At 39.5% G+C, this 26,866-nt stretch overlaps 1 protein-coding gene across 6 annotated transcripts in view; it reads left to right on the forward strand.

Annotated features, from left to right (window-relative positions):
• Positions 1–26,866, forward strand: part of LOC134340122 (protein TANC2-like) — an 828,834-nt gene that overhangs the window by 488,894 nt on the left and 313,074 nt on the right. For 4 of the 6 annotated variants that reach the window (XM_063036995.1, XM_063036994.1, XM_063036997.1 and 1 more), the window contains one exon: positions 10,352–10,462. The exons of the other annotated variants lie outside the window; for them this stretch is intronic. In XM_063036995.1, coding sequence (XP_062893065.1) covers positions 10,352–10,462 — 111 coding nt within the window. The remainder of the gene's footprint in view (positions 1–10,351; positions 10,463–26,866) is intronic. 6 annotated transcript variants of the gene reach the window in all.

Here is a 26,866-nt window from a genome sequence, read left to right on the forward strand (position 1 = left end):
GTGTGTGTGTATATATATATATATATATATATATATATATAGTTAAGTAAGTATGTAGTGCGAAAGATAGGGAGCAAAATTAGTGGGGTGTGTTCATGGATTGTTTAGGAATATAATGGTAGAGGGGAGAAGCTGTTCCTAAAATATTGAGTATGTGTCTTCGGGCTCCTGTACCTCCTCCCTGATGGTAGTAATAAGAAGAGGGCAGGTCCCAGTTGGTGTGGATACTTAGATGGATGCTACCTTTTTGAGACACCACATCTTGAAAATGTCCTTGATGCTGGGGAGGCTAGACCCATGATGGAGCTGACTGAGTTTACAACCCTCTGCAACTTTTTTCCAATCCTGTGCATTGGCTCCTCAATACAGACGGAGAAGACGGTGTTCTCCATGGTAAATCTGTAGAAATTTGCAAGAATATTTGGTGACATACCAACTCTTCTCAAATTCCTAATGAAATATGGCTGCTGTCATGCCTTCTTTGCACTTGTGTCAATATGTTGGCCCTAGGATAGATCTTCAGTGATGTTGACACCCAGGAACTTGAAACTGCTCACCCTTTCCACTACCGATCCCTTGATGAGGACTAGTGTGTATTCCCTCTGCTTCCCTTTCCTCAATTCCTTGGTCTTACTGATGTCGAGTGAAAGGTTGTGTTGCGACACCACTCAGCCAGTTGATCTATCTCATTCTGTACGCCTCCTGAGATTCTGCAGTTGTATCATTGGCAAATTTGTAGATGGTGTGCCTAGCAACACAGTTATAGCTGTAAGAGAGAAGAGCAGCAGACTAAGCATGCATCCTTGAGTGTTTGTGTTGATTGTCACTGAGGAGGAGTCATGAGTTATTGTGGCTTGCAACAACAAATCTTTGAACAAGATGTTTTTCTGGTGATTATTTCTCAACTATACTATTTCAAGCAAACAGTGCAATTAACATCTTGAACTTCAATTCCTTGAATTGAGTGATCATTTTTAGTAAAAGTTGTTGAAAAAGATTTGCATCTAAAATAAGTTCAAGTTAGAACATTTGCTAATATGAAGTTGTTGCTTTCAACATATCCAAGTCATTCTGGGTTGTCAGGCAAAATGGAATTTAAACTTTTGTTTTTTGAAGAAAATAATTGTACTTGACAAGCTCTTGGAAATGTATCACAAAGTCTTTATTCTAGCTCTGTGACATAGCAATCCCAACAGTGTTTTATAGTAATGTAAAAACAGATCGGCATTTTATAATGATGAGGTCATGGAGCTGCCATGGGATGCAAGCTGTGGTTTGGGTTGTGCTGGCTACTGATGGATCAAGTGTACAGTAGGGTGAAATAATCATTAACAGTAGGCTAAAACCTCAATGAGGATCTACAGTATCTAATTCTTGATCATTATGCAAGGTTAAGATTGCCTGAAATCCTGACAAGAATGTTTGTGGTATTAAGAAAGCCAGATTATTTCATTTACAAATATTTTTAAAAGTGGTGTGTAACTCTTTATTTCTAAGTGGCAGGCATGAGAAACCTTAGTGTAAGCAATTACATAATGTGAATTGGACAGAACTGCACTTCATGTAGTGTGGAAAATTATCAAGATACAATATTCCTGTCCCTATGACTTGATTGTGCCCAAAGCAGGCAAGTTGCCCACTGTACAACTCTCATTTAAATCTCCCTGCTGGAAAGAACCTCAGCATTTCTGGCAATGAAAAGTCTTATGTAAAGACTTTTCATGCGATTATTAGTCACATTTTGTTTTATTGGGGAGTTTGGTGCAGCTGATCTCTAATGCTTCCAGAGGCCTCAATAGTTTAGCAGTAACTGTTGCAAAATACTGTATGTTGATGAGTGTTGAGCTTGCTATTTTGTCATGGTTGCTTAAGTGATGGTCTCTCTGGGCATGAAGCATAACCACTAGCAAATGTAGAGGGCCTGAAGGCATGGAATTGCCAGGGGACCCTGAAGGAAGTTATACCCCTTCTAGTGCTCCTAGGATTGGGGTAAGTAGAGGCTAATGCTTTCCTTTATGGTGACAAAGATACCACAGTTATTTCTCAAGCCAAAGCTCCACAATATCAGCAATGTCTGGACTGTTCTTTCTGCATCAATGAAGTCCAGGATCACCTTGAGCTATTTATATGTTATTTTAGATGGCAACAGCCATATTGGCCAAATACAAATTCCCCTATTTGCAACTCACTGCTGCACCATGATCATAACTGGGGCTCTCTGCTTGAAGGCAAGCTGTTTCTTCGCCTTCATATTGAGTTGAGAGTCGAACCATTATGGACATAATACTTCTTGTGAACTGGAAGCTGCATCTGAGAGTCATTTTGTAATGTGCAGCTTTTCTGTGATCATGCGGTGAAAGTACTCATGGTCAATACCATGTATCCAAAGTGCTCCTGTGGCTACTTCGCTCTCAGCTAGATTCAGAATCAGGTTTAATATCACTGGCATATGTCATGAAATTTGTTTGTTTTGTGGCAGCAGTACAGTGAATACATAATTTTTAAAACTGATACATTACAATAAGATATAGAAATATTATAAATTTAATACTTCAAAGAGAGAGAGAGCAAATAAAATAGTGAGGTAGTGTACAAGGATTCATTGTCTGTTCAGGAATCTGATGACAGAGAGGAAGAAGATGAGTGGGTGTCTTCAGGCTCCTGTACCATCTCCTTGATAGTAGCAATGAAAAGAGGGTATGTCCTGTGTGATGGGGGTTCTTATGATAAATGCCGCCTTTTTGAGGTACAGGTGGCCCCCGTTTTCCAAACGTTCGCTTTACGACACCCCGCTGTTACGAAAGACCTACATTAGTTACCTGTTTTCGCTAACAGAAGGTGTTTTTACTGTTACGAAAAAAGGCAGTGTGCGCCCGAGCAGCTAAGCTCCTCCCCTGGAACTGAATTCTAGCCGCCATTGCTTAAACACGTGCTTTATCTCAATTTATTTGTGCATCCGTTAGCAAGATGAGTTCTAAGGTATTGGAAAAGCCTAAGAGAGCTCATAAGGATGTTACACTTAGCGTAATACCTGAAATAATTAAGAGTTTCGATTGTGGTGAACGAAGTAAGGACATTGTCCGCGCGTTGAACTTGCCTGGTCCACCATTCACACTATTTATACGCCGAGAAAGAATCCTGAAAGCTGCCGATGTTACTGTTGGTTCTGCTCGTAGCAAAGTGGTCTCTCTTAGTCGGCGTCCAATGATGGATAAAATGGAAAGTCTATTGCTTGAGTGGATTGATGGGTGTACAAACCGTGGTGTTCCATTAAGTTTTCTTATACTTAAGGAGAAATCAGTCAGTCTTTTTACTAAGCTGAAACAGAAAGCACTGGACGATGGTGATGAAAGTGTTGCGAAAGTGGAATTTGAAGGTAGTCATGGGTGGTTTGATCAGTTTCTGAGGTGAGGGCAGCTTCATAGTTTAACGTTTACCGGAGAGAGTGCTTCGACTGATACTGAAGCTGCCGAAAAGTTCCCAACAGAACTGAAGAAAATAATTACAGAAGGTGGTTATTCGTATAAGCAAGTGTTTAACTGTGACAAAACTGCAATTTATTGGAGTCTTCCCGATTCCAGTAAGTGAAACTACACTGTACATACATTATTTCTACTTTATATAGGCTGTGTATTTTTATGTGTTATTTGGTATGATTTGGCAGCTTCATAGCTTAAAGGTTACTGGAGAGAGTGTTTCTGCCGAGAGCGCTTCCGCGATATTTTCGCTGCGCTAGACAGTGCTGCAGAATAGTATTTCTACTTTAAATAGGCTGTGTATTTATCATATCATTCCCGCTTTTACTGTATGTTACTGTTATTTTAGGTTTTATGTGTTATTTGGTATGATTTTGTAGGTTATATTTTGGGTCTGGGAATGCTCAAAATTTTTCCCATATTAATAAATGGTAATTGCTTATTCACTTTACGACATTCTGGCTTACGAACTATTTCACAGGAACGCTCTACCTTCGAATAGCGGGGGAAACCTGTATTGCCTTTTGAAGAAATCCTGTATGCTGGAGAAGTTAGTGCCCAAGGCAGAGCTGGCTGACTTCTAACCCTCTGCAGCTTTTTCTAATAAGAGTCTTTGGTGACATATCAAATCCCCTCAAACTCCAAATGAAGTATAGGTTCTGCCATGTCTTCTTTGTAATTACATCACTATGTTGGGCCCAGAATAGATCTTCAGAGATGTTGACATCCAGGAACTTGAATCTGCTCTCCGTTTCAACTGCTGATCCCTCAATGAGGACTGGTGTATGTTCCATTTGAATTCCCCTTCCTGAAGTCCACAATTAATTCCTTGGTCTTACTGATGTTGAATGCAAGGCTGTTGTTGCAACACCTCTCAACCAGCTGATCATCCTCACCCCTGTACACCACCTCATCACCATCTGAAATTCTGCCAACAGTAGTTGTGTTATTGGCAAATCTATAGATGGTGCCTGGGTGCACAGTCATGGGTATGGAGAGAGCAGATTGGTGGATTAAGCACGCATCCTTGAGGTGAGTTAGTGTTGATTGCCAGTGAAGAGGAGATGTTATTTTCGATCTGCATTGACTGTGGTCTCCTGATGAAGAAGTCAACGATTCAGTTGCAGAGGGAGGTACAGAAGCCCAGGTTTTGGAGCTTGTTGATTAGTGTTGAGGTATAATTGTTTTGAATGCTGAGCTGTAATCAACAAACAGCAGCCTGACATAAACATTATTATTGTTCAGGTGATTCAAAGCCAAGTGGAGAGCCAGTGAGATCACATCTGCTTTAGAGCTATTATGGCATAGGCAAATTGCAATAGGTCCAGATTCTTACTTGGCAGGAATTGATTCTGGCTATGACCAGCTTCTCAAAGCACTTCATCACAGCAGATGTGAGTACAAATGGGTGATAGTCGTTGAGGCAGTTCACCCTGCTCTTCTTGGGCACTGGTATGATTGTTGCCGTTTTGAAGCAAGTGGGAACCACTGACTGCAGCAATAAGAGATTGAAGATGTTCTTGAACACTCCCACTAGTTGATTGTCACAGGTTTTCAGTGCCCTACCAGGTACACCACTGGGACCTGATACTTTGCAAGGGTTTGCCCTCTTGAAAAATGTTCTGACGTTGGCTGCAGGGATTTGCACAGGTTTAGTTTTATTCTTCCTTTCAAAGCGCGCATAAAATACTTTGGGCTCATCTGGGAGTGAAGCATCACAGCCATTCATGATGATAAGTTTCGCCTTGTAGGAAATAATGGCCTGTACATCCTGCTAGAGCTGATGTGCATCCAATTCCATCTCTAGCTTTAGTCAGAATTTGTTTTCTTTGCTCTTAAAATAAGCTTCTGTATGTCATGCCTGGACTTCTTGTATAGTTTTGGATCACCAGTCTTGAATATCACAGACCTAGCCCTCAGTAGACTACGAATCTCCTGGTTCATTTACAGCTTTTGGAACAGGTATGTTCGGTATGTTGTTGAAGGCACACAGTCATCCACATAGGTCTTGATCAAGTTGCTGACAACTGTGGCATACTCATTCAGATTTGAAGATGAATGCCTGAATATCATCAGTACACTGATTCAGAGCTGTCCTGTAAGTGCTCCTCTGCCTCTCTTGACCATACCTTTGTGGTCCACACCACAGTTGCTGCGTCCTCAGTCTCTGCCTGTACGCTGGATGTATAAGTACAGCCAGGTGATCGGACTTGCCAAAGTGTAGGCATGGGATGGCACAAAAAGCATTTTTGATGCTGGTGCGACAGTGGTCAAGTATGATGGCTCCTCTGGTTCCATGGGTGATATGTTGCTGGTAATTGGTCAGAGACTTCTTCAAGCTGACCTGGTTGAAATTCCCCACAATGATTGAGAAGGCAATAGGGTACACTGTTTCGTGACTATGATTACACTGCTCAGCTTCTCCAGTGCCTGCCTGACATTGGCCAGGGTTGGAATATACACTGCTACCAGGATGATGACAGAAAACACCCTCACCAGATCAAGTTGTCTATCATAAATGAGCCACCATGTTGGCTGTCCGGAAAGAAGGACTACTGTCATGACTTCCCTGGGCTTCTGGTTGGGTTGCAGGCCAATGATACACTAAAGTCAAATGCTGAATGTCATCAGGATCCTTGAGGTGACATTCTATTGTCCAAGTTAATCAGGAGTGCCCTGCAGTACGTGCAGATATTCTCATTGTCATATAGTCCACAGTTTGGATTTGTGAGAGTAAAGCTTTTTATTTCCGGATTGTAAGAATGAAATACCAAAAGATGACAGCCAAGACGAGTTCCTGCTACATACACTATAAGTGGGTTTCTCCTAGCCTAGGGATTCTCTTGAAATTCACACTGCACAGGTTCTGCATGTAGATGGAAGCACATTAGGGACTTGCACAATACAAGTTCTTGCCACCATGTGGATTAGGAGCTTCCAGTGATGGAGGAAGAATAGTAGCAACTTTGCCTTTGGCTTTGTGCATCTATATGATTATGCCAACAAGATCCTTATCAATCTTTGAAACTGCTCATTTATCTTTAATGCTTCATGCTCCTAGGAGCACTACATTTGCAGACCAATGTGTACTATACCAGGCTTGTTTCAAAGGCAGCCTATAGATATTTGTAGATGCTGACCTTGTATCCAACAAAGAGACTTATACCTTCGATGTTCTAATGATGTTGATTGATGTGGATACCAAATTCTGGCTGAGGATTAAGGAACTGTGGATTTGTGACATATTGACCCAAGGATTTTCACCTTGTGATCACAGTGAAGCTACGTATCACGTGGTGTTGACAATGGATGATGGGCTGGTGCTCCACACTTGCTTATATGTGCTGTCCTGACCAGACGTTTAAGTCAATTTTTGTGACCTTAGGGCTACATCTGCAATGCTTTATTCTTTACATGTTTTTGGCCACCTCCAGCTAACAGTACATCACTCAATGACAGAGTCGGAGGTAGTTTCTACAACCCTTGGTTTAAAGCACTTCTCTTTGGCTTGCAAAAGATTTGAAGATCTCTGTCATTACATCGAAGGCTTGCTTCTTGTATATTCAAATCGCTTGTGCAGCCATCTGAGAGCGTCTTAGTTGTCAGTGACTTCCAGCAGTACTGTGAAATAATGGTCAACTTCCTTTAGACTACAGGTTTGTCATTTAAGGCAGGATCATTTTCGGGTATGTACAATGTATAGGTTAATGAAGATCTCTGAACTTCAATTTAAACCTACATGTTTCCTTGTACAAAAATATAAATCGCAGCACTGTTTAACTGTACATTTTTAGATGCTGAGATGTTTCTAGCCCAACATCATGTTATAAAAATTTTAAACTAACACTGATGGTTCAGCAGATACCTGGGAATTTAGTCTACTATATATAGCCTTATATTCCTGAACAAAGGACATGGTGCAGAGGTCAAAATTAAACCTTTTCATTAGCAGGAAACTGGTGTATGCTTTAACTATGTGACTTCGAGTGATTGCATTAAATGCAAAGTGCAGTCACACTCCAGCTACTGGCCACAGACAGTGGACATTGTACGTCTCTGGCAGAACCAAGTTAAGATATTGGCTGCACACTACCATGGGTCACACTGAGGTCAGCTGCATTCAATCTGTGACTGACTTAAAGTGTTAGGAGATTGGAGGCTGGAGCATGTACTCTCTTCTAATAATGTAAGTGAAATGTCTGTTATGATGTGTCCAGAGGTCAGCAAACCCACCTGGACACTTCTAAAAGCATTCTTTGTAACAAACTGGAGATAAAGCCATCCTTGTGGATTCAATCTCATGAGGCTCCCTCCTTGGGGAGCATTTCACATCTTAGATTGATGTGCTTGAGAACCTCACGCCTACTGCACTTTAATATTGGTGCACTTCCTATTGCTGGGAGGCACTTTGTATAATTTTTTTTGTTTTTTAAAACTACATTCTGATGTTTACGTGGAAAATGTGCTTTTAGTGGAAGAATTATAGGGGCTATGTAACTAAAATCAAATCCTTATTTTCTGACCATTAATATGGTTGTGAATTGTGAAGCTGGTATTTTGGTGGTTTTATTCCCTTTCCTCCCTTTTACTATATGCAACAAAGCTGTGAAATTTTGTAGTTTTAGAACAGGCACTAATGTGTTCTCTGGTACTGTTTGGGATAGAGCATTGAAAGGAACAGATTAAATATTGACTGCCTATTGCCTCACTGGTACGCGGACAGCAATATATCCTTACATATATATGCAATATATGCTTACAGCCTGATACACTGTAAAGCAAGCTGACCAATATTATCATAATAATATTCTCAGCATATAGTGTGATACATTGAGAACAATATTATGGCAATATTGGTTGGCCTATTATTGTATAATACTTCAGTTTGCTGCAATTCCCTATGATCAGCAATTTCTACTAACAGAGAAATAATTATTATGTTATTTGAAGATGCATTTTCTTTTGTATTTATGTTACACTGTAGAACCTTTTCTGATTCTGGTGAATTTTTTGATCAAGTACTTATCCCTAACAAATAAATCTCGACAATGCTAGTCTGGCATTTTGTCTGATTAGGAGTGTGTGGGGGCCATCATTGACCACAGCTGGTAAGTGCAGGAAGTGCAAGGTATGGACATATAATAATAAAAGGTTCAATTCCGAAGTTGGAGGCAGGAACATGAAGCCCATTTGTTTATGCGCATAGATCTTTGAATGTTACTATGCAGGTTGAGAAAATAGTTAAGGCTTTTATAATCATGGACTTCATAATGGAGGCATAAATACAAAAGTGAAAAATATTACAATAAACTTTACTAGATACTGCCTCAGATGATTGTAATATTCTGATCAGCCCTATGGGACGTGAGGGACTTGGGAGAAAATACTGAAATTATGTACAGGAATGGTTCCTGGAAAGAGGGGCAATTGTAGAAGAAGCTGGACATATTTAGATTGTTTTCTGTCAATCTGCTCTAAATAATGAGGAGTTCAGATAGAAGAGATGAAAATAGTTCCCATTATTACCAGTGGACACAGATTTAAATTGAAAGGCAATACAATAGAAGGTCATTTGAGGAATAATGTCCTTGCTGGCCAGCAATTGACATCTGGGATAGATAGTTGAGGCAGATTCAGTTGTATTTACTCTAGAGAGCAGAGAAGATTCGAAGAAAGAGGATCAATATTTGTGGGAAAAAAAGCACAGTTCTACTGGGATAAGGAGGAATAATGATGTTATCTGAATTGCTTCCAGAGTGCCAGCATAGATTAAAGGAATAAACGATCTTTGTTATTTTAGCATGCCAGTATGAGCCATTGAGGAATGCAATGCATAACTGTTATATTATTTTCCTCTCTTATAGGGCATTCATATTGCATCTGCACACATCAAAAATGCAATTTAAGAATAGTTTTTGAAAAAGATGTAAGATCAAGTTTATGATTAATAAAAAGATATGGAAAAGAAATTGCAAAGAAGCACTCAAGTAATTAAAGCCGGAAGAGCATGTATATTAAAGAGACAGCTTTTATATATTAGACTGCGCAAATATGCTAGGTAGTTTTAAGTCATTGTAAATAACCCATGGTGTGTATAAGCTGTGTAGTGTTATGTGTAAATCCTAATAACAAAATACTCAAAGACTGTACTCAGCGGTACTTGTAGTTTGATGGAATTAGGTGGACTGCATTTAGTGTTGTGTGAGATCACAGACAATAAATAACAAATACCATTTTAAGGAGTGGTTTGTTTTTAAGTCAGTATGTTTTTTAAGGAAATATATCAATGAAAAGTAGCAACATACTTTGTTTATTTTTCTCGAATCCAACTGACTTTGGACATGTTTCCTTCTCAAGGTATGTAGAAATGCATTCCTTTAGACATGTTTCTGAAGGTTACGCATATTCATTCTGGGCAGATTGTTAAATGGATGTAAAATTTGTAGTGGCTTGAATTGCAGTTGATCCAGAGTGTGCCTTATGCCCACCACTTGTATTTTATTTATTTAATATCTTGTCATTTACCTGCTAAACTGTATGTAGTACTGATTGACAATATGTCTTTCACCTGGCAGTTTCAAGTTTAATTAAATGTGATTTATTTAATGTGTGTTGGAGTTTTCACTAAGGATAGCTGAGATGAATGGGTAGAAGTCTGTACTAGTTTAGTGTATTGTGGTTTTACATGTAGTGTATTTATTGAAAAACAAGACACCTTGTCTTTCAGTTGTAGATGGTTAGTACAGCTGCTTTCATGCAGCACAACAAATAAAGTAATTCAATCCGCCTCCGTCACAGTGGGCCGTTTAGTTAACTGCTTCCATCTGTTGCCTGCTGTTCCCCTCACTTACGACCCTCTTCCTCTCTTGTCCCAGCCCCCCTGAGGAAGGCGAAGTTTGTGGAAAGCCCTCGAGTCCCAGAGTCGGAGCTCAGCTCCCCAACCAGAACCACAGCCAAGAAGCCAGACTTGGATACTTTCTGCCCTGGTAAGAATGTACAGGGTTCAATTCTCCACCAGTTAGCAAATTTGATAGTTATATTATTGGATAGGCTGGTACATACGTCTCTCAAAAACAATGCCAAAATCTGTGATATGTGTGGAGCTGTAGTAATCTTTGCAGTGGATGATGTTTAGTGTATAACAATAGAGAGAGGACAAGAAGGAATTGAAGTATGTTGCTGACAAGAGTACTGTTTTTTTTAAACTGAAAGTTGAATCTGTTATTAATTGCATAGTACATTTATATAATTAGTTTCAGAATGCCTTAGTTTAGAGTTGTCACTTCTAGGAATTGCAATGTAAAAGTACCAGTTTGATCTCTGTGCATGCTTGTTGTGATAATGGTCTGGTCTGGTGTAGTGCATGTGGGATAGTTTAATCATACTTCAGGCATACATTTTGTTTTCTATGAGGGGAAAGTGCTTGCTCAGCTCAGAAAATTCATGCAGAATAGTCATATTTCTTTTTGTGACCTGGGTAAATTAGATATTTTGCAAGTACATTTTTGAATAGCAAATAAAAAGCTTTGATACAGAAATGTTTAACCAAGGAATTCAACAAAATAAAAAGTGTACTCTTCATCGTTTACTGCAGTGCGCAGTTTATTTCATGCAGTAGTTTGTTATTTCTAAAATACCTAGTAGAATATCCTGTGCAGAAATGCTGTTGGAAATGTGGGATCCACAAACAGAATCTTGTGATTCTGTACGAGATGTCTAATTGCAGATTATGTTTGCTAGCTTTCATGTTACCTCGTGGACTGCATTTGCTTGAGAGGAATTCTGTACTTAGTGATTGTATTTTTTTCCAGCACTGTCTTCCATCTCTGCCTCATGCATAGATTTTTATTAAAAGTATTTCTCTCCCTCTTTGGGATTTACAGTTATGGATCATTCCCAGGCTGGAGAAATTCTGAGGCATTTGTCAGTTCTAATCTGCAATGTTTGCAGGAGTTGGTCAGTGCAGCTCTTGTAAATAACCCCCACCCCCTCCTGCAAACACCCCCCCCCCCTTAAAGTGTTGCGATCCTACAGTTAGTATCATTCTTGGGAGCATGCTAGATTTGACTTGAAGTCTCTGGTAATTTACGAACATTACTGAGATTATGAAATCTTCTGTATGAACGTTAGGTTTGTGCTATATCTTGTATTTGCCTATTTCTTTGTCTCACTGGCAAGCCCCTGAGGCAGTGTGGTGGATGATGTAGTGTTTGCAGACACTACACTAGCCACCTATCACTGAAAATCTTAAACATGTGGAAAACAGGAGGTTGGGAAGTATCCCATGTTCTGTGCTTGGTAAATGTTACTGTTTAATAGATGATGCACTCTCCTTATATTTGTATTGAGCAGTTAAGCTTAATCTATGATTCTAGTTAAGACATATTAAGAATATTTAAATTCTATTTACAAGCTTTAAATGGAAAATGCTTTATGATTGGAATTATATTTACTGTGTATATAACAGAAAATCTGTTGACCAGTGGAATCAAATGTGCTCAGTACAGATGGCAGATGATAATCTCATGGGTTTTTAGCACTTTCAATCAAAACTGAATTTCTGCTCCAATATCTCGACTACTTCTCGTACATAAGTGAATTTATAAGAGAATGGAGAGGCCAGCACTTTTTGTGTGGGTAGGTGAAGTCACAATTTCATGCGATTCCATGTGGTTGACTTTAAATGCCTTCTGAATTGGACAGGCCAGTCAATTAGTTGTAACATCACTCCTCCATTTAAACAGAGAAGCAATAAACTTGGCATTTGTCTAGGTAACAAACTGAATGCAGCAACGTTGTTCCTGCCCAGTTGACCTTGCTAAGTTTTGCTCACAAATTTTTGGGGACAGGTCTGAGTTTGAAAGGCTGTCCTACAGATTAATTGAGCAACAGCCTGACACAGTTAGATGTGCAGAATCACACCTTATGATGTGGCACAATCTTCTATCATAATCCTTAGATGTGTTCTCTGCAACTGGCACACTCATGTATTTGCAGGAAGGGTGGTCCACAAAGACCTCAATGAGACGCACACCCCCATGACGTGAATGGGCATTCCATCTGATTACCTCAGCTGATGAATGAGTGTTCTTCCATGTTGAACCAACAGTTGCAGGAAACTCTGAAAGGAGCATGGGCACAGGATGTGCTGTAGATGGGGAACTTCACTGTCTATCTTCAAGAGCAGCATGGTAGCATCATCACTGATCAGAGTGGCCAAGTCCTGGAGGACATAGCTACCAGACTGACCTTTCCATCCATACATCTATAGCAGGTATATCCATAATAGCATTGGTTGAAGTGCAACACTCAGTTTTTGTGGAGGCAAAGTATTCACATTCCTCATTGTGTAGTGTGACAACATACTCTTGCTGAATGTGGTGGACATGGAACGTAAATGGCAGCTCAAAACTAGATAATAATGATAATAATGTGCTCTGGATCCACTGTCATATTTTACCTCAATCAATAGCCAAAACCCTTACTCTTCGAAACTGCCAAGCTAAGGGATCAATCTTGGGTAAATACTGGGAGCACCAAACATTCTGAAAAAAGAAATGTCAGCCTCTGAGCACACTAAACAGCAAGCAGTAGATAAAGCAAAGCAAGCGGAAAACCAAATTAATTTGATCAAAGCTTTAAGTTTTCCTTTATCTTATGGTAAATGATGGTGGAAAGTAAATTAGGTAACAGGTGGAGAAGACTCCAAGAATATCCTCATCCTCAATGATGATGGGGCCCAGAATGTGAGTATCAGAGACCAGGATAAAGTATTCATGACCACGTTCCCCCCAAACTGCCAAACCATGACAGTAGCCAGCCTTCAGCTAATTCAATTAATTATATGTGATCAAGAAACATCTGAGAGCACAGGATTTGTCCATGTGTCAGAAAATAGACAAAACCTGCTCAGTAGATCTTCATACCTCCACAGCATTGCAATGAATTGCATCAAAAGCACACAAGACTGATGTGAATGAACAATTATTAAAGGTAGAGAGAGGAAACTAGTTCTACTGTTTAGAGGAACAAGCATATGTACGTACAACAGATTTTTGAATTTAAAACTTACTCATGTATGGGGAGCCCGTTATATTTTGCAACTTCAAAATGTTAAAGTAATTCAAAGGAAGACGAGAGCCTGAAATGTGAATTTAACTTTGTGTTTATTTTAAGCGAGGCACTTATGTATCACGTGGTAGCGTGATGATGTATGCAATTCATGTATTTTTATACATAACCCATAATGAATTATTTAAACAAACAAGCATGCTTAATCAAAAAATATATTCACAATATTACACAAATATTACTTAAGTATTAAAATCACAACAGTGTCCATAACAGGTGTACAGAGCCTAGTGATAGCCTGTATTTCATATACACAAAAAACAATCTAAAGTGACTAATTATTGCCCTTAGTGCCTGTACTTAATCATCAAGAAAGTGATGGATGGTGTCATTAACTGTTTAATCAAGCAGCATTTACTCACTGACATTCCACCCAACCATGCCCAGTTCAGGTTTTGCAAAGGCCACTGTGCTCCAGAACTCATCACAGCTTTACCATAAGGCCATAAGATATAGGAGCAGAATTAGGCCGTTTGGCCCATTGAGTCTGCGCTGCCATTTCATCATGGCTGATCCAATTTTCTTCTCAACCCCAATCTCCTACCTTCTCCCTTTATCTCTTCGTGCCCCAACCAATCAAGAATCTATCAACCTCTGCCTTAAATATACATAAAGACTTGGCCTCCACAGATGTCTGAGGCAAAGAACTCCACAGAACCACCACTCTCTGACTGAAGAAATTCCTCCTCATCTCTGTTCTGAAAGGATGTCCCTCTATTCTGAAGCGGTATTTCATCTGCCATTTCTTTGCCCATTTTCCAAAATCTGTCTAAGACCTTCTGTAGTCTCAAAACTAACTGCCTCTCCATGTAAAAAAAGAGTTTGGTCCTAACACAGACCCCTGTGGAACACCAGCAACCAACCAGAAAATGCTCCTGCCAGTCAGCCATACTAGAATCTTTCCTGTAATACCATGGGCTTGGAGCTTGTAAAGTAGCCTTGTGTGGCACCATGTCAAAAGGTCTTCTGAAAATCCAATTACACAACATAAACTGATACTCGTTCGTCTATCCTGCTTGTTACTTCTTCAAAGAATTCCAACAAATTTGTCAGGCAAGATTTCCCCTTGAGGAGACCATGCTGACTATGGCCTATTTTACCTTGTGCCTCCAGGTACCTTGAGACCTCATCCTTAATAACTATAGGTCAGACTAACTGGCCTATAGTTTCCTTTCTTCTACCTCTTTTCCTTCTTGAAGAGTGGTGTGACATTTGCAATTTTCCAACCTTCTGGAACCATTCCAGAATCTAGTGATTCTTAAAAGATTTTTACTAATGCCTCCATGATCCCATCAGGCACCTCTTTAAGAACCCTGGCATGTACACCATTTGGTCCAGGTGACTTAATTACCTTCAGGCCTTTTAAGTTTCCCAAGAACCTTCTCTCTAGTAATGGTAACTTCACACTCTTCACTTTTAGATCAAAGGTAATTTGAAAGTAACTGCCCTTGACATCACGGCCTTTGACTGATAGCATCAAGGAGGCATGCTCAACCTGCAATCATTGGTGAAGCACTCTACTCTATTGGGCCATGCCTTTCAGACAGGAAGATGGTAGTGGTCACTGGGGATGAATTGTTTCACCTCTGTCACTGGAGGCACTATCATGGCATTATCCTAGACCCAACCATTTTGAGCTGCTCTTTTCATCACAATGTCAGAAGTGGGAAAGTTTGCTGATCATTGCAAAATATTCAATTCCACTTGAACTTCCCAAATGCATGGCCTTTACCAGCAAGAAGAAAAGAGGCAATAGGCACAAAGGAACTCCACCATCTACAGAACCTCCTTCCCCACACCGGTGGCCATTAGTTACTACATCATGCTTAGAGCAAAGATTTTAGATAGTATCAGTTGAGTGTGTTTGTGTTCAAAAAGCAATGATTTTTGTCTCTGATAAGATGGCGAGAAATAAGCAGTGGGACAATTCAGAACCGTTTTGTTCACTGTGGATTCAAACATTCAGGCTTAGAGATGTCAGAAATGGCCAGTAGCAAAAAATGAAACGATTTCACTACTTTGACAAGTTAAGAACTATGAAGAATTTGAAGGTATCGACAACCATCTTGAATATTACAATGAAAATAAAGATTTGGAGGATGCAATTGTTGAAAGCATTGTATGAAGGTAGTCAGTTATCTACACTAGGAGTCCGTACTGATCCTATTTATTTACAGTCAATCAAAGGAACATAGCACTGTATACTAATTAATTCTTCTGTCGATACCTAGTAGGAACTAATACATAGTTTTATAGTACTGTAGTATTGATAGTGTTCTAATTTATTCTGTATTTCATTTAAATATATAATTTGTTACTCAGTTAAATGGTTATTTGTTTTTTTTTAATACCTTTTTAACTATTTCCATGAAACTTTGGCTAATTGGTGTAGCTGCTTGATTAGGGCAAAATGTACTGGTCCTGATGTGTCCAAATAACCAGAATTCCCCATATATATTTTTATAATTTATAGTATTTTATGTATTACACTGTACTGCAAAACAACGAATTCTGTGACATGTCAGTGTGATAGTAAACCTGATTCTGGTGGCTGTAGTGTTTTTTTTTTAAGGTTGTGCAATTATGTTTTAAATTGCAATTTATTCAAAGTATATTAATGCATTATCAAACTCGTTGATGTTAGTCACATTTGGCAAATGTTTTAAAAACCTTAGTTTGTTTCTAACAAGAACAGGATTTATTTTTTACTCTATTCAAGATTAATTTTGCTTGGCTTAGTGGGCATAAGGAAATAGCCCGTGACTTGCTACTGAGTATTTGTGATGTTTATGTGCACAGAACAATATAATTTTATCATAAAAGTAACTATGAAGAGTGATTGGATGTTTACTGCTTGGTTGCTGAATGACTTTCTTCTTGGTGCAGTATTTTGTACATTTGTACACAGAAGTACTTTGGCATGTTTGTGGCATTCAAAGCATGTATGGATATAAATTCCATGAAATTAAGTTCCTCATCTATAAGCCATTCATATTATAGAAACAAGTCTTCATAATCAATATGATAGGACACTTGCCTGATCAGGTCCAATAACACTTAACTCTTCCTGTGGATCTTCATGCCTTTCCCAGCACAAATTGGTTCCTTTGCAGTGCCTTCTAACAAATCAGACTAAAATGAAAAAATGACAACGATATAACTCTCCACTGTTTTAAACATGATGGTATGTTTTTCCCAGACAACTGATGTTTCCATGCAATCTGTCTAAAAGCATTGTTTGGAAGACAACTATTGGCTTTATGAATGCTTAATCTCAAAACTCTGATAATCTGTTATCGGTCCATTAGGCAATCTATATGGCTCAGAAGGTTGTGTTTGCTGTGCTCCGGTTCCTGTGCTCTACTTCACCCACCAAATTTAATGGCTTTGATTTTGTTGGAATAGTGCATTACTTTCTTTTTGTATTTGCATATTTTGTTGTCTCTTGCACACTGGTTGAATGCCCAGGATTATGCAGTATTTCATTATGGCTATTATCTTATTATGGATTTATTGAGTATGCCCACAAGAAAACAAATCTCAGGGTTGTATATGGTGACATATATGTACTTTGTTAATAAATTTACTTTGAGCTTTGAGGAGTGCTTTATTCTTAATATTGTGTGCTTACATATTAAAATTTTTGACCAGGAAACTGTTGAAATTGCAAACTAGTGAGTGTAGGGGGTTACAGGATATCTGAAACCTCAGTGAACAACATAACACCATGTGGGAAAGTCTGAAAGAGTGCGTGGATTAGAAAAAAATTGAAAGGAGGAAAGTAGAAATTGGACTAAGAAGGTAGAGTGAAAATGCAAATGAAAAATGCTGTATTTAAAATGTCATTCTTTCAAAATTTCCAGCAACAATCCACGGCCCAAAGAGAAGAGATTTTATGTTTAAAGTGCTTATTTTCTGGACTAGAGAGAATGAATGGCAGTTATCAATATTAATTGCATTGTTAAAAAACTATCCATATTTAATTTCTGTGCTTACTGTGGGAAATTTATTGGGTAATTAGTGCAGCATCCATGAAAATTAAGGGTTTACAAGCTTAATGTTATTCTTGCTATTCTTAACAGTGAAACAATTGAAATTGCCCAGAAGTCTGTGGATGCTTTGTAATTTGCTAACTACGGTATCTTGCATCATAAGTTGCTGGTCAATTTATATGTTACAAATAGCGCAGGATATTCTCACCATTAATTTTTCACAAATATTGGATCAAAATGATTTTTGGATTCTCTACAGTATATACTTGGAAATATCTTTTAAATGGAAGTTTCAATTCTCAAAATAAATTATTCAATTAGAATTGCAAAGCAGATGGCAACTGCTGCCCATTGAAATATGAAGGAGATAGATTACTCTAAATCAGTTTAACAAATTATTATTTTAATGTAATATTACTGGGTTTACACCTTTTATGTTATCAATTATGTTGTGTAAAATGCATATTTCATTTATTTTACTTTGTTCTTGAGTGACAATATTGCAGAATAAGATTAATTCCCTTTATGGGAGCTGAGTGATGTTTTTACATGATCACTTCTGGTTTTTTGATTAAAAATTGCAAGGTAGAAAAAGTACTTTTAGCTTTAAATTTTACTTTTCTGACTTGCTTCTCTTCCAGTTGATGAGATAATGTACAGCTAAGAGAAGTACCTTTTTCCCCATTTTCATTTTCATTTTAGTATGTTTTTCCAAGTCTATAACTCGCTGGATCACTTTGGCCCAAAATTTCCTATAAGTGAAACTGGTGAGAATCATCTTTGTTAATAAGTAACTGGTCATCTGTTGCTGAAGCATTTGATAATTTGATAGTAATTCATCCTGCCAGGGATGACTTTGATGGCAAATGAGCCCCACAACAATCTTGTTGGCTGCCATTTTAAGAACTTACTGTGAGGCAATAGCTTATTCCAATGAACCTCAATCAGATTTTAATTTTAACTCCTTTGGGAAACCAATCATGGTATGTTTATGTGGAGAAACAAATCAGGTACTGTCACAAGCTTGTAGAGCGCCACATTCCTCTAGGAGCAGTTGTGCCATATTAGGAAAGGCACAGCTTAACCTTCTCTGGATTTTCTCTTGGGAGACCATATTGAATTGTTGTCTTTTGCACATTGGTTATTTGTCCATCCTGTTGGGTGCAGTCTTTCATTCATTCTATTGTGTTTCTTTGTACTTACTGTAAATACCTGCAGGAAAATGAATCTGAGGGCTGTATATGGTGATATATATGTATATATACCCGGCTGGTGGTGCAGTGACATCAGTGCCGGACTCCGGAGTGAAGACTCCCAAGTTTGAATCCAGTCGAGCCGCTCCTGGGCACTCTTTCCATCCGTGCCGGGTTGAGTGTTCAGCTCGCAGCTCGGCCTCATGAAAAAAAACTGCGCTGTGAGAAGGACGTGGGGGGCCACTCACAGAATCTTTCCTCCAAGACAACCACTTGAGAAATGGTCGCCGAGGCTCTGGCAGAGTATGGCGCACAAAAAAAAAATGGTGATATATATGTGGTTAGCCTCTGTCTGTCTCGAAGGACAATGGGTGATGGTGACCATCATCACAAGCCTGGACGGAAGGTATGGAGATCCTGAAATGCCCAGTCATTAAAATCCCACTCTCAGTCTCACCAGTGTAGTCCAAAGGAAAGCTTATGAAGCAATACGTTTGGCACCAGCTTGGCTGCAGGAGCTGCCAGAAGGATGTTCAATAACGTCCAACTGCCTTAGGGGCTGCACTCCAGGTTTGCTGTCTGGGTTTACTCCCGTAGCCTTCGTCTCTCCCGAGGCTGCCTACAGGCAGTGGGGCTATTTACCCATAGCTGGAGACCTAGTTCAAGAGCAACAGGACGTGTCCACACACCGGTGGGCCTGCGTGCTACATGTGCAGGGGCCAGACCTCCTTCCCGTACTCTGTAATTCAGCCTGACTCCAAAAGGCATTCATTTTCCGTGTGTTGCCAGCGAGGAGGCACCACAGGAGGCTTTCTGTTGGAGAGGCTGTGTACTGGTAGGGGCAGACTTACACATCCAGCTCTCCTTTTGGCAAGACAGCTAGCCAGCGGAGGAAGCTGAATGTGAGAGCAATAAGCACTACTCACTACACTACCACAGTAGATGCACCGCAACAACTGTATATGTACTTTGATAATAAATTTACTTTGACCTTTGAGCTTTTTTCAGAATCTTACGTTTCATAAATCTCCTTAAATTTGTCTAAATCTTATTAAGTATGGGTAAAAATCTGTTCGACCTTTCCTCGTAGGAAAACTCTTCTTCGCAAGAACCAACCTAGTGAGTGTATATTTTTTAAAAATCCTCTGGCTGTTTTTTTTATATCTTTCACTAGCTTAACCCAATAATCTGTTTTCCTCCTACAATTTGCTGGTTTCTCGAATGTTTTGATGATTTGCAGCTGGCCCCAAAATGATATGTCACTGATTGCTTGGTTATGGTAAATCCCTATGATTGTATTGACTATCCTCAGATTTTCTACAATTATTTAAGTCCTGGAAAAAACTTTAATGAAGATTTTCCAGCTAATGAAATACTTTCAGTAGGTTTCAATAGGTATTTAATGTCAAAGAAATCTATATAATATACATCCTGAAATACTTTTTCTTCGCAAACATCTACAAAAACAGAGTGCCCCAAAGAATGAATAACAGTTAAAAGTTAGAACCCCAAATCCCCCCCAGCTCCCTCTCCCACGTACAAGCAGTAACAAGGCAACAACCCCCTTTTGAAATTTAATTACAACTGTAATACAAGAGCATGTGCCACAGCAAATTCCAATGAACAATAACTAGCTATTTGACAACCTAATCTGTTCTGCCAATGTTAATACTAAATATTAATCACGTCATCTGGATAATTTCCCTGTTCCTCTTCAGATACTGGCATGGAATCCTCTACAGTCATCAGAGCCTTCTTCCCCCTCTCCCAAACTGCTCCTCTGACAGTTCAGCACACTTTCAATGCTGCATTGAAATGACAATTTAAATTAAGTGTATTAGAGACACAAGGGACTGAAGGTTCTGGAAAACTGGAGCAACACACAAAATATAGGAGGAACTCAGCAGGATGAGTCTTTCTCATTGTTTCTTATCCAATGACTTACTCCAGCATTTTGAGACCATAAGACATAGGAGCAGAATTAGGCCATTTGGCCCATTGAGTCTGCTGTGCCATTCAGTCATGGTGGATCCATTTCCCTCTTAACCCCATTCTTCTGCCTTCTCCCCATAATCTTTCACACCCTGACTTACCAAGAGTCTATCAACCTCTGCCTTAAATGCACCCAGTGACCTGGCCTCCACAGCCGCCTGTGGTAACGAATTCCACAGAATCACTACCCTTTGGCTAAAGAAATTACTTCTTATTTCCATTCTAAATGGACGTCCCTCTGGTCGTAGACCCCTCCACCAAAGGAAACATCTTCGCATCCACTCTATCTAGGCCTTTCAACATTTGACAGGTTTCATTGAGATTCCCCCTCATTCTTCTAAATTCCAGCGAGCAGAGGCCTAGAGCCTTCAATCACTGCTCATATCCTAACCTTTTTATTCCCGGAACCTCCTCTGAACCCTCTCCAATTTCAGCACATAGTTTCTTAAATAATTGGCCCAAAACTGTTCACAATACTCGAAGTTGAGACTCACCAGAGCTTACAAAGCCTCACCATTGCACCCTTGCTTTTATATCCTAGTCCTCTCGAAATGACCGTACCTGTGATTTTTGAATTTTCTCCCCACTCAGAAAATATTCCATGCTTTTATTCCTTCTACCGAAGTGCATGTCCATACACTTCCCAACACTGTATTCCATTTGTCACCTTTTTCTTTGCCCATTCTCCATTTTGTGTGTTGTTTAAATCTATCAGAATTGGAATGGATTTTGCCATTGAAGCTATAATGAGAATGTTACCACAGATCTCAGATTGCATTAAATGAAATCTTTATTTTCAGTATAATTAAGGTAGTTTTGAATTTCACCTGATTTCACTCTCCTTAATATACTACATATCTAATTCCACTAATAAATCTCTACTACTTTGGAGCTTAGGTTACTGTACTAGCTTCTCAACATTGACAATATTATCACTTCTATTCCTGCTATTATTGTTTCATTGGACTAACATAATGATGATGTTACCTGGATATGTTGATATTCTGTTCCCAATATTTATTGGGTGCGACTCCCAACTAGTGGAAATAAAAGAGGTGTAAATAAATTTTATTCTCAGGTGTATGTTTTTGTTTTATTTCTTGGATGCACTGTTGCCAATGTTTGATAGGACATGCACATAGTATGAAGTGTTGCATTTTTAAAAAATATACGTGTATAGGCTTCCTCACCTGAGGAAGTCTGATTTTACAGAGTTGCCTGAATAGGTTTAATGGGGAGATCCAGATGAAACTGTAGTTCACCAACAGCTAGATTCCTTAATGGTTGGGGTAGAAGTGAGAATAATGGTTTGGAAATGGCCACACTCATAGCATCTTTTTGAGTTTGTTGGTGACTGCAGATGTGAATGTGGTAAAGGGTTCTTGTTCCCTCTCCCTCTCCCTCTCCCCGCTCCTTCCCCTCCTCCCCCTCCTCCCCCTCCCTCTCTCCCTCCCTCCCTCTCTCCCTCCCTCCCTCTCTCCCTCCCTCCCTCTCTCCCTCCCTCCCTCTCTCCCTCCCTCCCTCTCTCCTTCCCTCCCTCTCTCCTTCCCTCTCTCCCTCCCTCCCTCTCTCCTTCCCTCTCTCCCTCCCTCCCTCTCTCCTTCCCTCTCTCCCTCCCTCCCTCTCTCTCTCCCTCCCTCCTCACTCTTTCTCACCTATCAATCCCACCTGTTCTCCATACTTCCAGTGTCTACTCCAACTACCAGGTTACCTTGCATTTACTCCCTGACTTCGTTGTCTCTTCCCTACCCCCACAACCATCTCACTCTCTCCAGCAGCCTGCAAGACTTGAGTTAGAGAGCATCCCCTTTACTTGATCTGATCAAGTCAGGCATGTTTTGGGTCCTGCACCTTGAAGCAAATGTGCTTTCTTGAGGCAAGATGTTTAAATAACTCGAGCATGGATGTGTTGGTTGAGCATCCTAGAGCAGAGGGAATGGCTTTCCTGCAGCTTGTGAGATAGGAAGTGATCCACGTTTTCCAAGAATTTGCTATGAACCATTGTTGGAGTACAGTGGAGGCAGTTTAGTAAAATTTCTTGATGTTGTGAGTTAGGCCCATCCTCTTGTTTGCAATGGTGAACAAATCGATATTGTCTTGCATCTCTACCTCCCAAGCAAGCATAAATGCAAATATCGTCTGCATGCTGAAGCTTGACTACTGATGTTCGAATGACCTTAATTCAAGAGTGTAGTTGCCTTAGGCTGAACATATTTCTCAGTGGTTCTGAAGATTGACTCCACTCCCCTGGGAACTGTGTAGCCGATGAAATATACCATTGCATTTAGAAAGATAATAGAAAGTGATTTAAGGAAATCATAGAGTAATAGAACACAGAAACAGGCTTTTCAACCCAACTTCTCAACCAAGATGCCCACATAAGCTAGCCATATTTGCTTACTTTTGGTGCTTATTGTTCAAAACCTTTCTTATCAATATACCTATTCAAATGTATTTTAAATTTTGTTTCTGCACCAGCCTCAGTTCCTCCGGCAGCTCATTCCATACATGCACTGGCCTCTGTGTGAAGATGTTGCTGCTCAGATTTCTCTTAAATTCTTCCTCTCTCACATTAAACTGATTTCTCCTTATAATTGAGGCTCTTGAGTCCTGACAACATTATCGTCAATCCAGCTAATTGACATCTTTCCTAAATGGATAACCAAAACTGTACACAGTACTCCAGATGCAGGCTCACGATTGTCTTCTACATTTGCAACATAACACCCTATACTCAATGCCCTGACTGCTGAAGGCCAGCATTTCAAATGCCACTTTCAGGAACATACTGTATGTGTTTTTACTCCTCAGTCTCTTTGTTCTACCATACTCCCCAGGAACATACTATTCATTTTGAAAGTCCAACCCTGGTTTGACTTCACAAAATGTAACACCTTGTAAATGCTACTAGTCTCAGGCCTGCAGTCCAAAAATCAACCTTCCATTATCACTCTGTGCTTCCTGCCATCAAGCCAATTATGAATCCATTTAGCTAGCTCTCTCTGGATCCCATGGCTATTCATCTATATGGTACCTTGTCAAATATTTTGCTGAAGTCCATGTAGGCAACATCTATTGCCCTGCCCTCATCAATCTTCTTGGTTACCTCTTTGAGACATTTCCCACTCAAATATCCACACCAACTACCCCTAATCATTATACTCTATCCAAATTCTGATAGGTCCTGTCCCTCAGATTCCCCTTCAATAGTTCACCCAACGCTGATGCCAGGCTTGTAGCTCTCTGCCTTTTCTTTCTTACATAACAGTACAAGATTAGTCATTCGCCAGTTTTGGGAAAACTCCACCCATGGCTAAAATGATGCTAAGGTACAATATTTTCCTCCTAGCTTCCCACAAGATTCAGGGATGCACTTGGTCATGCTCTGGGGATTTATCCACATTAATGTTCTTTAAGACTGCCAATACCTCCTCTTTGGTAATTTGTATATTTTCAAGACATCACAGCTCATTCGCCTCAATTCCTTAGCTTCCATGATCTTCACAGTAAAATCTGATGCGGAATATTCATAAAGAATCTCATCCAAATACTGTGGCTCCATCCGTAGACAACCAAACCTTCCTTGAAGTACAACATCCCCACCAACCCCTGGCCCATTACTGCTCCAAGTGGACATGGAGCATTTGGTATGGTATGAAGAACCTAGAGGGTATGGATCAGGAGTGCATAATCTCATTAACTATGCTGCTGCCCAATCCAAGCACGTCTGCAGTTTGCACATTGGCATGATCAATTATTTCAGAATCCACAGAGTAAATGTGGGAGCAATTCATCATTCCCCTAAGACTACCTAAGAAGAGAATTTTCTCTCTTGATTTTTCTGTTTCTTGATCAAAGCTTTTATGGACACTAAGTCCTTGTTATACACAAGGAATGGAATCATAGAATTTCAGTGCAAACAAAAATGCAGATGCACCTAAGACAGTTGGCAATGACACGAAGGCTGCTATGATATACAACAGTCGATCCTTCCAGGGGTTTAACAACTACAATGTTGTTTCAGCATGTAAAAATCAAGTGTGATTTACTGTCGATTTACTGCAACCTGATAGGAAAGAGATTGAGCAGCTTTACACTTGTCTCACCATTCACAGCAGCTGGAAATTAGTGGTTGCCTCTGAGGCAACAAACTGCAAACTTACCCAAGTTTCTGACCCTTGGTGTTCCCTGACACTAACCCTGGCTCTACTCACAATGCTAGCTGTTTTCAATGTAACAGTTACTTTAACTAACATATTCAGAAACTGAAGAGTTGGAAAGAGGTAAAATGATGTGCAAGATAGATATAATTATATATATTTGTAAGGAACATTGATGGTACTTGACCCTATCTCCACCTGCACATCAATTATTAGTAGTTCGCTACTTGTCAGCACAAGATGACAAATGCAGTCCATCTCACAGAATTGGGATTCAGCAGACACTACAGGAATGACTCTGGGAGAATGCACGGTATTTAGCAACCCTGCTTGTAATAAATGGCCAATCTCACAAGTATGCAGATCTGCTGATAACAAACTTAATGGGTGAATGAAAATACAGTAAATTTGGTTCTCATAGAATTATTCACAGTAACTGAATTATTCCAACTTTACACTTTTTAGCTTTTAAATACCTTTGTCTGCCAATAAAAAAGCTTTGCATTTTAATACTCATTTATTTTTACTCTTCCAGCATGACCTCAAGTGCATTGAAAAAAAGCACTTATTTCTACTATCAAATAAATTATGTCTATTTGTTGATGGGAGATGGACATTGATAGAAATATTGGCATTTATTATCCCTGGATTGATAAGCTATCTAATGTTCAACTGCTTGGATGCCAAAGCTAGACTAAGTAAGAATGTTCAAGACAAACACACAAGTATTTTGCCCCAAATAATGATCATAATCTTCAAGTTAAAGCAGCTTAATTGTCTTAATGTTAAATAAAAGGGAACCAATTCAGCACCTTTTGGCAACACAGTTAGCTAGGGAAGTGAAAAGGGCATACATTAAGTTTGCTGTCGTAGGCTGGGCATAGAAAATACAAGTTGGGGTGTTATGTCACAAATTTAAGGACAACAGTTAGAACACACTTGGAATATTGTGCACAGTTCTGAGCACAGTGTTATAAGAAAGATGTGGTTTCGCTGGATTGATTGCAGAGGAGATGCACCAGGATGTTGCCTGGATTAGAGAACCTTAGACCTGGGGTGACATTGGATGGGCTGTGTTTATTTTCTCTGGAGTGAAGGAGGGTGAGGCGTGGCTTGACAGAAGTACACAAAATTATAACAGGCATAAATAGATTATATAGTCTGCTTTTTTTCCCTCACAGAAAAATCTAGCTTTATAGTGAAAGGAGGAGGATTACTGGGGAAAGTTTTTTTTATACACAGGAAGTAGTTGATAGCTGAAACACAGTGTCAGAGGTGGCAGTGGAATCACATACAGTCACTATATTTAAGAGACATTTAAACAGGTATTTAGAGTGGCGAGGTATAAAATGATATGAACCAAATGTGGAAAACTGGGATTGCTGTTGTTGGGCAAAAGAGTCAGTTTGGATTGGGTGGTCATTTTGGTGCTGTATAGCTTCCTTTTGGAAACGCTATCAACTTGTAACTCCTTTATTCTAAAGGGACATTAATTTTGAGTTAAAGGCAAATGCATTCAACCCTTGTAATATGCTGGTTTGCTACCCACATCCACATAAGATAAGCCTCAGAGCCCATCTTAAGTTTTACTCGGAGCCTTTAAGCGACATTGAGAAGATGTAAAAGCCTTGAGAAGGATGGGAATGTATTCAGATGTATTTTGACACATACAAGTACATCATTCACACCCTTCAGTTGTGTGCATCTGCATCACGTTTTCTTGTCTAGTTCCAGTCGTGATTTATCTTCCGACATTGAGGTACTTCACAATGTAAATTTACATTTTGAAGTGTCAATTCCCTGTTAACAGTGCCAAACCACGAATAGATGTCAATCTCTCACAATTAATAAGGACTGAATGCATTATAAAATAGTTATTAAAGGGTTAAATACTGCAGCAAAATCTGAAAAAATCTATTTCA

The sequence above is a fragment of the Mobula hypostoma genome, chromosome X1, assembly GCF_963921235.1.
Source record: "Mobula hypostoma chromosome X1, sMobHyp1.1, whole genome shotgun sequence".
In the NCBI taxonomy this organism is placed as follows: Eukaryota; Metazoa; Chordata; class Chondrichthyes; order Myliobatiformes; family Myliobatidae; genus Mobula; species Mobula hypostoma.